This window comes from Bombus bifarius, unplaced genomic scaffold (assembly GCF_011952205.1).
Source record: "Bombus bifarius isolate JDL3187 unplaced genomic scaffold, Bbif_JDL3187 scf7180000008194, whole genome shotgun sequence".
Taxonomy (NCBI): domain Eukaryota; kingdom Metazoa; phylum Arthropoda; class Insecta; order Hymenoptera; family Apidae; genus Bombus; species Bombus bifarius.
The window spans coordinates 1,766,666-1,779,977 of NW_022884502.1; the positions used below are offsets into that span (position 1 = coordinate 1,766,666).

The 13,312-nt window shown below is 40.4% G+C and overlaps 2 protein-coding genes across 2 annotated transcripts; one reads left to right on the forward strand and one right to left on the reverse strand.

Annotated features, from left to right (window-relative positions):
• The first annotated feature begins 2,305 nt into the window (after window positions 1-2,305).
• On the forward strand, window positions 2,306-8,236 carry LOC117209819 (transferrin). Its single transcript, XM_033452226.1, has 9 exons — window positions 2,306-2,570; window positions 3,111-3,340; window positions 3,799-4,102; window positions 4,783-5,123; window positions 5,809-6,059; window positions 6,217-6,452; window positions 6,852-7,131; window positions 7,461-7,764; window positions 8,057-8,236. Exons 1-9 carry the CDS (start codon window positions 2,483-2,485, stop codon window positions 8,144-8,146), a joined length of 2,124 nt encoding a protein of 707 aa, XP_033308117.1. The 5' UTR covers window positions 2,306-2,482; the 3' UTR covers window positions 8,147-8,236.
• On the reverse strand, window positions 7,603-13,295 carry LOC117209835. Its single transcript, XM_033452257.1, has 9 exons — window positions 12,899-13,295; window positions 12,332-12,790; window positions 12,127-12,247; window positions 10,733-10,984; window positions 9,443-9,604; window positions 9,164-9,376; window positions 8,830-9,002; window positions 8,509-8,713; window positions 7,603-7,822 (listed from the first exon to the last, which is right to left on the reverse strand). The coding sequence occupies exons 1-8, from the start codon at window positions 13,261-13,263 to the stop codon at window positions 8,524-8,526; spliced, it is 1,935 nt and encodes a 644-aa protein (XP_033308148.1). The 5' UTR covers window positions 13,264-13,295; the 3' UTR covers window positions 7,603-7,822; window positions 8,509-8,523.
• Between the last annotated feature and the right edge of the window lie 17 nt (window positions 13,296-13,312).

Sequence of the window (13,312 nt, forward strand, 5' to 3'; positions counted from 1 at the left end):
ATTGTCAATACAGAAAAACAATCCGACTGCCGAATTGAAAGATACTGTGCGTTTACGCTCTAATCGTTCCCGAAAACACAGATCGGAAATAATGAAACGAACGTGTGTAGCGCATGTAGTTCAGAACAATAGTCAAGAATTGTCGCTCCGTGAGACAAGTTCGGAAAATGGCAGGTTACCAACTTATCCGGCTTTGTAACTGTAACTAGTACCGCCTTCTTTAAAATTATCTGATCTGCGATCTTTGTTTCGATTCATTCAATTTATATCGTTTCATTCAATTTAGAATGCTTAGTCGTCATTTCTATTTCATATGCAGCTTCCGGCTAATGTACATACGTGCGTTTTTACGATCGTGTTGAATGTATCAGAAATAATCTATCAAAATCATCGCGTTTCAAGCCTAATTAATTTGCGAACATCGCTGTATCTCTTCGATCGAGAATATGCAAAACGCTTGCAGATTTTCCCAAACTCTGCCGATATAATTCATCAGGCGGTATGAATATGAATGAAAAATACGTAAACATAGGTTGTTTAAAAGTTAATTACAAAATTGCAAGAAAATTTCTATTTGATATTTACGGCTAGATTATCGTATTAATTTATGGTTTTTCTTATGAATGGCGAAAATATTTTGATTGTAAAAAGTAATATCTGTATAAACAAACTCACCCTTTTATAAAACTAGTGATTTATGAATGGTAAAGTAGACTTTGATTGTGTAAATAATATTTATATGTACATACTTCTACCTTTAAAATACAAATAAAATAAATGTATTAAAATATACTCGTACCAACGATTACCACAAACATATGCCTGTTACAATCTTTTGCATATCATATGTAGTTTTTGCTTTTTTGTCGTCTTACAATTTTTGCGGATGGATAAACGTACACAGATTTGTTATGCTTCCAAGATCAGGTCGAACCTCCCGGTAAGGTCACAGTCCCTGGAATTTCCCAATGCAAAAGATACCGTTCCGGGCTTTTCCGCTTAACTTTTCCTCTTGCTCGAGGCGAAAAAGAATTTCTCGAGGATCGGCGATAACGCGTTAACTGTTCCGCGATGACACAACGGGAACGATAATTTGAACAAAGAGCAAAGGTTAACCCGAGGTTACGCTGCAGGTTATATTGTTATCGAAGGCAGATGTTTTCGCATTTTCGCATCGATCAAACTCGATGCGTCTCTCGTCGCGAAAAGATGTAGAGACTCTCGGTGGGTCGTGGTAACCTTGACGCGAGGGGAATCACGCGTTCATTCGAAAACATACCGCGTCGCAATCGACCAATCATGGTATATTGTTGACCGTAACTGCTAGCTATCCTCGACCGCCGTCGATTAGCTCGTAAACCGTGTCGCCTTGTAAAACATACGCTTGGCGAAAACGAGAAAAGAATGGATTTTATAGGGGTGCAGGAAACTGTAAGGGGGATGCAACGGACACAGAGTGGATAGCAATGAGGCGTTCAAATATCAACAACGAAGCGAGGTTTTCCAAGATCACGGAGATTCGAAGCTTAGAGCTGTTAGATCGATGTCTTGATCAATTTCTTTTATCGATTCTTTGTGAACTTTTAAAATTTTAATACGTTTCGAAAGTGTTGACAGGGTCGGAAGCAAATGTAGTTTAACACGTACAAGTTAAAATATGCATGGTTATATAAACGATTAATACTTACTTGTATTATCAGTTAAATTACATTACGGTAGGCTCATGATTATTTCGTGCCACTTTAACCGACCGCATCTTTCTTGAGATAAAAACGATTGAACAGAAAAGTCATTGACTCGTTATCGTTCTTTCTCGTCCGACTAAACGTAACCTTTATCTTTGATCGATCGCGAGAGCTAAAAAATTCCGAATTCCACTGCGACGAGTTATCAAAGGTAACAAGTTCGATTGCCAAAAACATGATGCGAAATCGAATCGGCGAGTATTTCTCGTCAGGCAAACAAAACGCGACTGAACGGTTTCGACGATCATTTATTTTACGTTTATTTTTTTATCCGCCTTGACGACGATACGAGATCTTCGGTTACTGGATCAGACGTGCTCCTCTTCGCTCTGAGATGCAGATTCGAGGTGTTCGAAATCCCGTGGCTACCTGTGCGCGCGAACTCGCGCTATGCAAATGTGGCCGCGAATATTTGCCTCGGTGAGGGGAGGAGAAAAAGGGAAGAACAGAAACAGACGGAGAAAGAGAGAGAAAGTATTATAGCAACGCCGCGATGATCTATCTCCGTCTCTGATTACTCCCTCCAGATCGCAGGTATTACGCGAGAACACAAGACGAGGAAAAAGGCGCTCCTCTATATAAACGGGCTGAGCAGGCTCTGAAAGCAGCTCGTAGGATCTCGCAACAGTTTATCGCGTCTTCAGTTTTTCTATCCGGTTGCGCATCTTTCTTACGTTCGATATTATATTCTCTTCTCTTGACGTTTTACTCGAGATAATTTGTGTACGCTGACGGCTATGATCTTCCGTCGTTCTGCCCTCGCGGCTCTCGCGTTCCTCACCAACGTGATACTTCTTACCACCGCTCATTCTTCTGAACGAATCTGTAAGTATAAGAATACGGTTACAAGAGCTACGTGTTCCGATCAATTGTCTTTTCCAGCAACGAAACGCGAACATCCGAAAAGCAAAATACGTGCAATGTATAGCTATAGGTGGTCATAGGTAGATCGCGGATTTTTACGCGTATTCGTATCTTCGAGAATAGTATTGAAAAAGTAGAATCTCGGTGGAAAGTTGCTTTACCTGCCAAATCTTACGGAAAGCGTTTTGAACGTTCTAAAATACCAAAAATATTCTACTTTTCCATATTATGTGCGTTCTGTGCAATTTTACACTTTCGAGCGCCTTATCCGCACTTAAAAGTCCGCGGTATCCAAAAGAATTTCCGTAAGTGCGGTAGAATCTCCTATGGCGTTGCAAGTGCGTACGGGTGTTTGCGAACTTCGTGTTAGAAGAATTAGAAAAATAAAGAAATGTTTTTTTTTTAATACGAAATAGAACAAGCATGCATTTTATCTTCTTGGACGTCGGCTGTGTCTTCGTGTACAAAGTGGCAATTTCTTATGATTATTTATTATTGCAGTTACGATATGCGTCCCCGAGGTGTATTGGAAAGAATGCGCGGACATGATCAAAGACTCAGCTGTCAAGGGAATTCCAATCTCGTGCATCTCTGGTCGCGATCGATACGAGTGCATCGAAAGGGTTGGTAAAAAGGAGGCCGATGTGGTAGCTGTCGATCCGGAAGATATGTACCTGGTGGCGAAGAACAACCACCTGCAGGAGAAAGCCGGCTACAACATTGTCGAACAGGTGAGACGATTTTAATTTGTGATTTGCAAACGTACAAGAAGAATCGATGGGGGATTTCTTTAATTTATTTTACGACGATAGTGTATCTTAGTTTCGTAAACAATTTCTGTACAACATTTATTGTACATTTCAAATCGTTATAGTTTTTAATATGTAAAGAAATTGTCTATTTTTTTAATTATATTCATAAAAACATTTTAGAATTTGCACAAAAATTCACAGTCTGTTAATCTTCTATCGAAAAAATAGAACTGGAATTGGTAAATTGGATCGGTAGCGATCCGAGAGTTCTTTACGAATATCTCGGAAGTAAGAGAGTCCAACATTTTCGCGAGAGGAAAAAATTGTTCAGAATGTCGAGCTTTTACAAAGGTATTTCGAAATCATCGAAATCAGGCAGCAGATAGTTTCTTCGCAATTTCACCCTGGAATTTGACATTTTGCGTGCACCGCATCAGGTGAGAACAAAGGAGGAGCCACACGCGCCGTATCGTTACGAAGCTGTGGCCGTGATACACAAGGACCTGAACATCAACAACGTGCAGGGCTTGCGTGGATTAAAGTCCTGCCACACCGGTGTGGGCCGTAACGTTGGTTACAAAATTCCGATCACCAAACTCACTGACATGGGAGTACTGAACAATCTACACGATCCAGAATATTCAGCGCGCGAGAACGAGCTACGAGCGTTGAGTTCTCTCTTCTCCAAGGGATGTTTGGTCGGCACCTGGTCTCCGGATCCAGCGATCAACCGCAGACTTAGTAAGTTTCTCTAACTACAGCGACGACGATAGCGGTAATACCCATAGTAACATAGAACCAATTCTATTTAAAGTCGCCGTCTATCTAAAATCGTAGCTGAGCCCTCGCTGAAGCGACAAATTTATTTTTTTTTATTTTTAATTTGTGCTTTACCATTTATCCAGCTGGACATTTGGTAAATTTTTCTAACAAAGCGACAAATGAGAAGCTTTTCATCGCATGCTGTTGCAACTAGTTTCGAACAATAACTGGCGAGTATCGTGGCGTATACATTTTTAGATTGATTTCACATTTTTCTATCGATATGATCATGACAGTCGTATCTCATTAATGAAATTTCAGAAGATTTTGTGTAACATATTCGTAATAAATACTCAGATACGTTCGCCACTCGTTGTACTTCGACGGTATTAAAACGATGTTGCGCACACGTATTGCACTGTTAAAGTGGCTACAAAAGATATCTGTGCATATTCTTATTATTATCCTAAAGTGTTCTTTCTCTAGCAGGCTCTTTATTTTGTATACTTACATCGTATATCGATTCTGTATACTTACATGAAAGTACTACGAAACGATACGAAATTTAGTCTACTCGAATCTAATTAAGCATTACATAAATCCTATAATAAATACAACTGTGTATACTTTTTACAGTCACTGTATATTCGATTTTTCAGAGGAAACCTATTCGAATATGTGCGCTCTTTGCGAGAAACCGGAAGTTTGCGACTACCCGGACATTTACTCTGGATACGAAGGCGCGTTGCGATGTCTCGCGCATAATGGTGGTGAGGTAGCGTGGACGAAGGTGATCTACGTGAAACGCTTCTTCGGCTTGCCAGTCGGCATGACACCTGCAGTCCCGACCTCAGAAAATCCTGCTGACTACCGATACTTCTGTCCGGACGGTAGCAAAGTACCGATAGACGCAAACACGAAACCTTGCACCTGGGCCGCCAGACCTTGGCAAGGATACATGGCCAACAACGCAGTGAAGGACGTAGAAGCGGTTCAAAAGGTTCCTTTTTACTTTTTTTAATTTCCCTCTTCCTTTTTCTTTTTCTCTTTCCTTTCTTTTCCTTGCAGAAGAATATGTATAGTACTAACTGATCAATACTGATTCTGAGTGTTGTATCATTGGATTCTGATAATTGTAAATACTGCTGGGAGTTTAGTAGCGATCAGTAATGACCAGTAGCGCATAATAGTATCCCTGGGTCATATTTCTAAGTTATTAAAACTTGTAGCTCGTAGCTGGAACCTAGCAGTGGGATACCAAAATCATTACCGGGAAAATACTAACAGTCGGTAATATCGGGTACCTCTTCGGTATTATTATATCTTTTAGTAGTTTTCAGTAGCTTTTCTCCGCTCTTTCTTACCTTTTTTCCTTATAGAAACAACTTACTGAGATCTACTAAGAAGTATAATATCGAAAAAGCATTCAAGAGTACTCGCAAGTGCCGAGTACTTTCTCGGTAATGCTTTGGTCCGATCAATGAAATCTACCGCGATCAGTTTTAAGCTACCAGAACCTTCGATAGTAATCGTAATACACGTAATACACGATAGTGGCTAACCAGAAATATTTCTCTGTAGAGGTTCCTTTCGTGGGAAGCTTTCCTTCTTCTTCTTTTTCGTATTTTTCTTCTTCCTCGGCAAATCTCGTTGGTTAACATTTGAACACATTGTTGATCGTGCAGGAATTGACTGATCTTGGTAAACTAGGAGAGGAAAAAAAGGCAGCTTGGTGGAAAGACATCATGCTACTGGACGAAAAGACTTTAGCAGTCCCCGCGTCACCGGTATTGCCCGCGAACCACTTGAAAGACGCAAAATATTTTGATGTGATCGAAAGAAACTCTGGAGCTACAGACAAAAGTGCTCGATGGTGCGTCTGGTCCAAAAACGCTCTTGACAAGTGCAATGCTCTTGCAAAAGCAGCGTACTCGAGGTAAATCACGTTCGCTCTTTTGCTCTTACACGATAATTTATCGACTGATAATATCGGTAAATTGATAGGTTGCGATGTTGATCTTCGAATTTTATCGTTTTAATCTGAAATGGGATAATTGGAGGTTTTATCGTTGTTCATTTTCGTGTTTCGTCAGAGATGTCAGGCCAAAGTTCGAGTGTCTGCTCGAAAAGAGTCAAGACGACTGCTTGAAAGCCATCAAGATAGGTAACGCGGAATTATTGGTTGTCGAAGGAGGTTGGGCTTCTCATGCGATCAAGGACTTTAACGCGATCCCCATAATCGCGGAATCGTACGGCCCAGGTTCCACAGACCTCGGCGAGAGAGCAGCAGTGGCAGTTATCAAGAAATCTTCTTCGATAAACAAAATTGGTAAGAAATAAGAAGCGTTATTCCCGGCTAATATCTTAAAAAGCGTCGTTTCTCAAAAATCTCTATTTTATATACGCAGTATGAATGGAAAATATTATTATATTATATAATAATAGAAAAAGATTTCATCCTTTCATCGAACGATAGGTTAAAAGTTACAGGTCTATTCAATTTTGATACTTCACTGTCATCACCGAATCGAATGAGAAATTTTTTAATGAATTAGGAATAACAGTGCTGTGATAATAACATAGTAATGTATCATGAATCATGATACGCGTATGAGACGCATACAGGAGTAAAATATAGGAAGATATAATAACACGTGACATAGTATCGGCTTATCTATGTGACAAGATAATCGGCTGTACTCATTGTCGTTTGTTGAATTGATTTCAGATGATCTGAAGGGCAAGAAATCTTGCCACAGTGGATACAAGGGTGACTTTGCCGGTTGGACAGCACCGTCGCATGTATTGAAACATAAAAAGTTTATATCTTCGGAGGACGATCTAGCCAATTTCTTCACGGCATCGTGTGCCCCTGGAGCGCCAATCGAGTCGACACTGTGTCAACAATGCGTTGGAAACTCGGCGAGCAAGGACGATCGAATCCGAGAAGCGAGCAAATGCAAGCCAAATAACGAGGAAGCGTACATCGGCGGCAAGGGTGCTCTCGCGTAAGTCGATAAACTCCCAAACTGATTGATCGCAATCGCGAATAAACGTACGTGCATAGAATACGTGTTCATTTTGAAATTTATAATCTACACGAAATATCAAATATCAAATGTTTCCTCAAAGAAGAAAATATTCTAACGTTTTCGAGCGAGAGTGTCGTCTTGGCATGTAAATAAAATTCACCGCGGTAAAAACGCTAGAAATGTACAATTTTTCACGCTGTTATGAACAAAAATACATACGACGTCGCGAATATGTTGCGTTGATCTGCAAGATCTTTTATAATTCTTGTTTTTCACTTTTTCTTCTTTTTTTTCGTCACATTTAGTTGCTTGTTAGAAGACAAGGGAGATGTCGCATTCCTGCCATCGCCAGCTTTGTTGAGCGACGTCGACTCCTCAAAGATAGAGTTACTTTGCCCGAATGGAGGACGCGCTGCTGTTAACGAATGGCAGACATGCAACTTAGGACTGGAGCCACCAAGACTGATCGTCAGCTCGGCTGCTAAAACCGCGACCGCTTTGGAAGAGCTCACTCATGGTATATTAGCCGCCAGTGGCCTGTACTCGAAGCGGCCCGATCTTCTGCACCTGTTCGGCACTTGGTCCGACCGATCGAATATACTGTTCAGGGTAATCAGCTTTCCTCCTCTTTTCTCCCAAAAATCGGCGATAATCTTTTTATGTAGAACTGAAAATTCTTTAAACTTAAATGTTTTATTTCGTAATTTTTTCTTCGCGTAATTTCTCCCACGACTTGTTCGGTAGCGTGATAACGACGCTTTTATAAAATCCGTATGAAAGCATGTGAAACGTAGCGCGCGAAAGAAAATACGAGAGCTAAGAAACAAGCGCTAGAGTTTTGTACGTAGTGCTTCTACGCTAGGACAAGTATCCAATCGATTTTGAACTTTCTCGATTTCAGGACGAGGCAAAGGGTCTCGTATCAGTGAACAAAACGTGGAACAAGTGGAACGATTGGCAACAAACCCAACAAACTTACGGCTTGGCATGAAGCTTGAGAGACACTATTCCTCGTCGCAGGTTTCAGATGGACGTGACGCTGTATATTTAACGATACAATAAAATAGCATAGCAAATAATTGATTTTATTCGTTTTAACAACAATCTGCATTTCTTCTCTTTGTACCAGAAAGTTACAAATATGAAACGAAATCATGACACAAAATCATCAGAATCGAGAACAATGTAAAGCCGGAAGTTAATCCTACGCCAATAGGCGAGGACCACATATAACAAATAATAACAAGAGTAAAATAAAGTAAATAAATATACAATTAAATTCGAAATATAATCAAAATGATTAAAAAGAATAATCAAAATGGCAATTAAAAAATAAATAAAGATCAGTCTTACCAATAAAAATCAATTCTACGGATCGAAAATTGTTTCTGTGGCAGGTATCCTGGTAACCTGATGCAGGAAAGGTTTTGATATCCGACCGTATCTGCTGCGACAGTATTTTTTGTATACCACATTGAAACTATCCTGCTGCATTTGCGAATCTAACACGCGCCGCAATATTATAACACGAAGTGAATCGATCGCCTTGTCTTCTAACCTGAAAATAATTGCCTGATATTATATTAGTTGTACATACAACTCCAATTATGTAAATTATTCTCTATCTCTCTCTCGACAAGTTCGGATAAATGGAGTTGCGAAAGCAATGTTAACCTCTGGGGCGAACTAAGAACGGCGGAGAGTAAACCTCTCCAGAACAACCATCGGGGTGTAGTATTGTCCCTTGCGACGTCCAAACCGATACCGAGCAGCAACTCTAATACTGTTATGCTGATCAATCTTGCGGATATTCTACAAAATCGCTCGTCCAGAAGCGTGATGTCGATCTGAAACATTCACGAAGAGAACAACAAGTTATGACTTGCTATTACGTGTTAAGTAAAATTCCATTTAAAGCTGCGTAGAGCCATAAAGGGCCTAATAAAATCAACTTAAGGATCGAATAAATAAGAAACGAAATAGTAATAAAAAAAAAAAAGATTTTCACCATGTAGCAGCCGCAATTGTATAGAAAGGCTCCAGTTTCCTCGGATACGTTGATGTAATGCTCGCAGCTGATGAAATGATGCGTAAAAAGGCTAAACGTATCGGCGAACGTGATGTTAAAATTAAGTATTTTCAAAATCTTCCTCTCGCAATCGACCAACAAGTCCTCTCTTCCTATGTAAAGATCATTGGCGAGGGACACCATCTTCGTAGCCTGCGTATAAACAAGCAAAGCGTAAAATAAAGAAAATGTTTGCGAGGAATAGTCCCATTCGCTTACCGACGGAATCTTATGAAATTTCTCTTGTCTCTTGAGCACGATCCACAAACTGGCCAACGCGTACAATTGGATCATCATCGTATCCACGGAAAGCTTGTCCATAACGGCGTCGAACAGCTTCACTGATTGATACACGATGCGCGACGGATATCGGCAGTGTATCTACCAACAATAACGAGATTTGTCATTGTATGCGTAACGTGCAAGACGTCAATCGCCAGAAGCAATGCTGCACAGAGTTGTTTCTATTAGAACAAAACCAAGACGCTTTAACGAAGACACGCGAAGATAAAATGGAAACGGCATGATATGTCTGGATTAGGTGATTTTGTAATTTCGATATTGATTCGTAGCCGGGAGAAAGTAAGGAGTTTTTATCGTTCAAGAAAGAACAAGAACGCAGATAATAGGAACAGTCATATTCGAGGGAGATCATGGAAGATCGTCTGACGTGCCGAGGAAGATCCTAGTACGAGGGTAACGCTCGATAAGACGTTGACTGCCACTCAAATTTTATGTTATTTGCTCTAGAAACCGCGATAGATCGAAAAACATATTACACCATCGGCTACGTGGATACGAACTTCTCACACATGCAAGCTATTATTATATTATTACACTAAAAAATGTGTAATATGTGTATTTATTTATTTGTAACGAATGTTTTCTCTTCAGGAAGGACGTTAATGGACGCGGGAATTAATGCAACTTCTAATTATACATATTTGGCATATTTCACGGGTTTTGAGTGGTTTTCATAATTTCACTCGATATAAATATAATAAAAAGAATTACAGAACAGAGACAGAAAATTATTTAAAGCGATAAAAGTTAAGAGCCGCTGTACTGTACCATAACATTTAATTTTTGCAAAATATTATCGAATGTTATTATATTTGCTTTTTGTATACTTTTTTCCGATAATTTTATAAATTACATCTAACCAAATTCTCTCCTAGTTTTTCAAATTTCTCATTCTACAAAATCGAATAACGACCACCCTGATGACTACAATGGCGGCCAACGTTTCCAGGTAAAAGTACTACGTAGCGATAGGAAGACCACGTGTTCGTTCATAGGTTATGGAAAAATCGGTAGAATCGTCGAATACACGCGCACCATCTTCTCTGTTCTTGTTGTTTTTAAAATTATTTCGATATTAAATTATTACTCGCCGGAAGACGAACAACGACACTGTCACTGTGCTTAAAGTAGTTTAGAAAAGGACGAACGAGAGGAGTACACGTGCATTCGACGATTGCGCCATTTTTTTTTTTTCGCTCTACTCACTCCAAGACGTATTATAAAAATGACGACCAGCCTCCTCTGCTCCGCGTTGATGTGCCTCGTTAAGAAACTACTCGACAATTGCGGTGCTTTTCGCTCCCTTTCACGCTCGATCATCGGCAGTTCATCGTGATATTCTCCATGATACAGTAATTCGGGGGGGGAAAGATCGATTTCTTCTTTGAAATCTTTTCGACATTCCAGTAGCTCGCCCTTAGATGCGCTTCTGTTATACTTGGCCCGTTGAATCACCACCTTAACATTTAAATTAAAAATAGTAGACAAATAGATTGAGTCTTTTAGATGGAGCGTAGTTGTGAGAGTTGGAAAGTGAGTATATATCTGAATAGTAACGATAACCGATTAGGGGAAACTCGATGAATGGGGTAGGGAGAGACGAAGGGTCGAAATGTAAATGGACAGGAAAAATCAAGGGTGAGAAATAGCGTGCCATTATGAAGACGCACCAGTAAACGCGGAGAAATTCTGCAGGTGTTGAGAACAAAATTTCGACCTCTTAATATATCGTTCATGTGTATACGTATAAATTATAGATATTTAGACAACAAAAATTATGTACGAATCTATACGATTTGAATTATGTACGAATATGGTCGAACGTATATACACTCGAACAATTTATTCAAAAATAAAAGTTCACGTAAAAGAGCGCCACTTTGCATCCTTAACTTGTCTTTCTTCGTTTAACCCTTTCGCTTCGAATGCCGTTTATAAGCGGCGCCTGCGAGATAACCCGTAAATACGAGCGTCACACTTATAGATGACACCTACGAAATGATCTGTGAGTAGGAGCGCCGCATATAGGCGACGACTACGCGACGAATCCTAGATTCGGCAGCTCGTACATCGGGCATTCACCAATGCCATCTGTAGTCAATAATATATGTTTTCGTTATCGACAGAACATTTTCTGTTGATTTTATCGATATATTGGATTTCACTTCTTAAAAGTTACTCAGTGTTGAAACAGTGTTGTTCATCAAAACGTCTTACGCAATATATTTCAAACATCCAAACGATCGTATACTGTTTCGTATTAAAAAATCTGTTAAATCCATTAACAGTGAACCGATATTTCATATATGGTTCTTACAAGAACCGTATTGTTATTTAAGACTTAGGAAAATTTATATACAGCAACCACGCACACTGTGCGCATTTCTGGCGCGCGCTTCCATTCAGTGACAGTACTTTGGCGGATTGGACTGCCGAAGCGAAAGGGTTAAATTAACTGTGTCTCGAGTTGCGCGCAACTGTCTGTATCTTGCGAATACGAACATGACCAAAACTGAGATTTCGTACGTTCGATCATTGACGGCAAGTTCCATTCCGATGGGACAGGTGTTATTTGAAAAAAACATTTAACGATTGTCTACCTTGATAGGAGTCTTTGGCGGTGGCGGTAGGAATGATACGTCGGCAGGCGTCGCAGTTTTTATAGTCAGCAACGTTTCCTTTTCTCGAGCGATCTTCGGTGAGTTGGTCAAAATTTGTTTTCTGTCAGAAATTAAAGGCCGCGTCCGTAAAACGTGAACGCGTAACGTATCGAGCAAAAAAGATAGAAAAATCACGTAGTCGTACCTTTTGTCGTTGACCTTGTTTCTCGACCCTAGAGTTACAGTTATTTTTTCTATTGGCCTCGATACTGGTTTATTTAGAATCGCGTATTTATTAACCAACCCGAATCCAGAACTTTTGCCGCGCCAATCTATCGAAGATGAACGTTGCGACGTATTATGTGTGACGGTTCGCACCGGCTGAACGGAACGAGATCTGCGACGGGGTATCTTAGATGGCGGAAGCTGTTTGTCTATTCGTAGCTCCTCTACCGAGTGTCTTTTTCCAAACAATTCGTTCGACATTTCAATCTTTTTTGATTTAATTCGACGAACAGGGGAGCTCGTTGTCTCGTTTACCTGTTTAGGATCATTTCTTCCGTAGGATGACGTGACTTTCGACTCGATTTTCAAGTGACACAATACTCGTTTCGAATTGGGATTTACCCTCGGAGGGCAACTCGACCTCGAAGCGTCATTCGACCTCGAAGCGATATTCGACCTCGAAGCGACACTCGACTTCGAAGCGACATTCGACTTCGAAGCGACACTCGACTTCGAAGCGACATTCGACTTCGAAGCGACACTCGACTTCGAAGCGACATTCGACTTCGAAGCGACACTCGACTTCGAAGCGACGTTCGACTTCGAAGCGACGCTCAACTTCGAAGCGACGCTCGACTTCGAAGCGATATTTTTCTCATCGAAATGTATATGAAACGGTGTCTTTTTCGCTCGTGCGCTTCGTTCAAGCTCGCGGCTCACTCGGCTATCTTCGTTTCTCAAAGGTGTTCCCTTTCTTCGTTCTTCGTTCGAGCCTAAAGCGTGGCGCGTATCGCGCGAGATCGATGGTTTCTTTTTACCGGTTACCACATTTTCCTTTTCACTCGATGGCACAGTTTCCTTAGTCGGGATCTTCGTTTTTAAGAAGCGCGCGTTTTGTCCCACGTGAGCCATCTATGCCGATTTTCTACAAAATATTCTCAGAATTTCTTTTCAGAAACTG

Excerpts from the sequence above, each read along its gene's own strand:
- LOC117209835 (XM_033452257.1), bottom strand. The coding sequence starts at position 13,263 with ATGGCTCACGTGGGACAAAACGCGCGCTTCTTAAAAACGAAGATCCCG. Across the intron at positions 10,985-12,126 it reads CGCCAAAGACTCCTATCAAG|GTGGTGATTCAACGGGCCAA; the intron begins GTAGACAATCGT and ends TTAAATGTTAAG. Across the intron at positions 9,003-9,163 it reads ACAATTGCGGCTGCTACATG|ATCGACATCACGCTTCTGGA; the intron begins GTGAAAATCTTT and ends TGAATGTTTCAG.
- LOC117209819 (XM_033452226.1), top strand. The coding sequence starts at position 2,483 with ATGATCTTCCGTCGTTCTGCCCTCGCGGCTCTCGCGTTCCTCACCAAC. Across the intron at positions 4,103-4,782 it reads AGCGATCAACCGCAGACTTA|AGGAAACCTATTCGAATATG; the intron begins GTAAGTTTCTCT and ends TCGATTTTTCAG. Across the intron at positions 6,453-6,851 it reads TTCTTCGATAAACAAAATTG|ATGATCTGAAGGGCAAGAAA; the intron begins GTAAGAAATAAG and ends AATTGATTTCAG.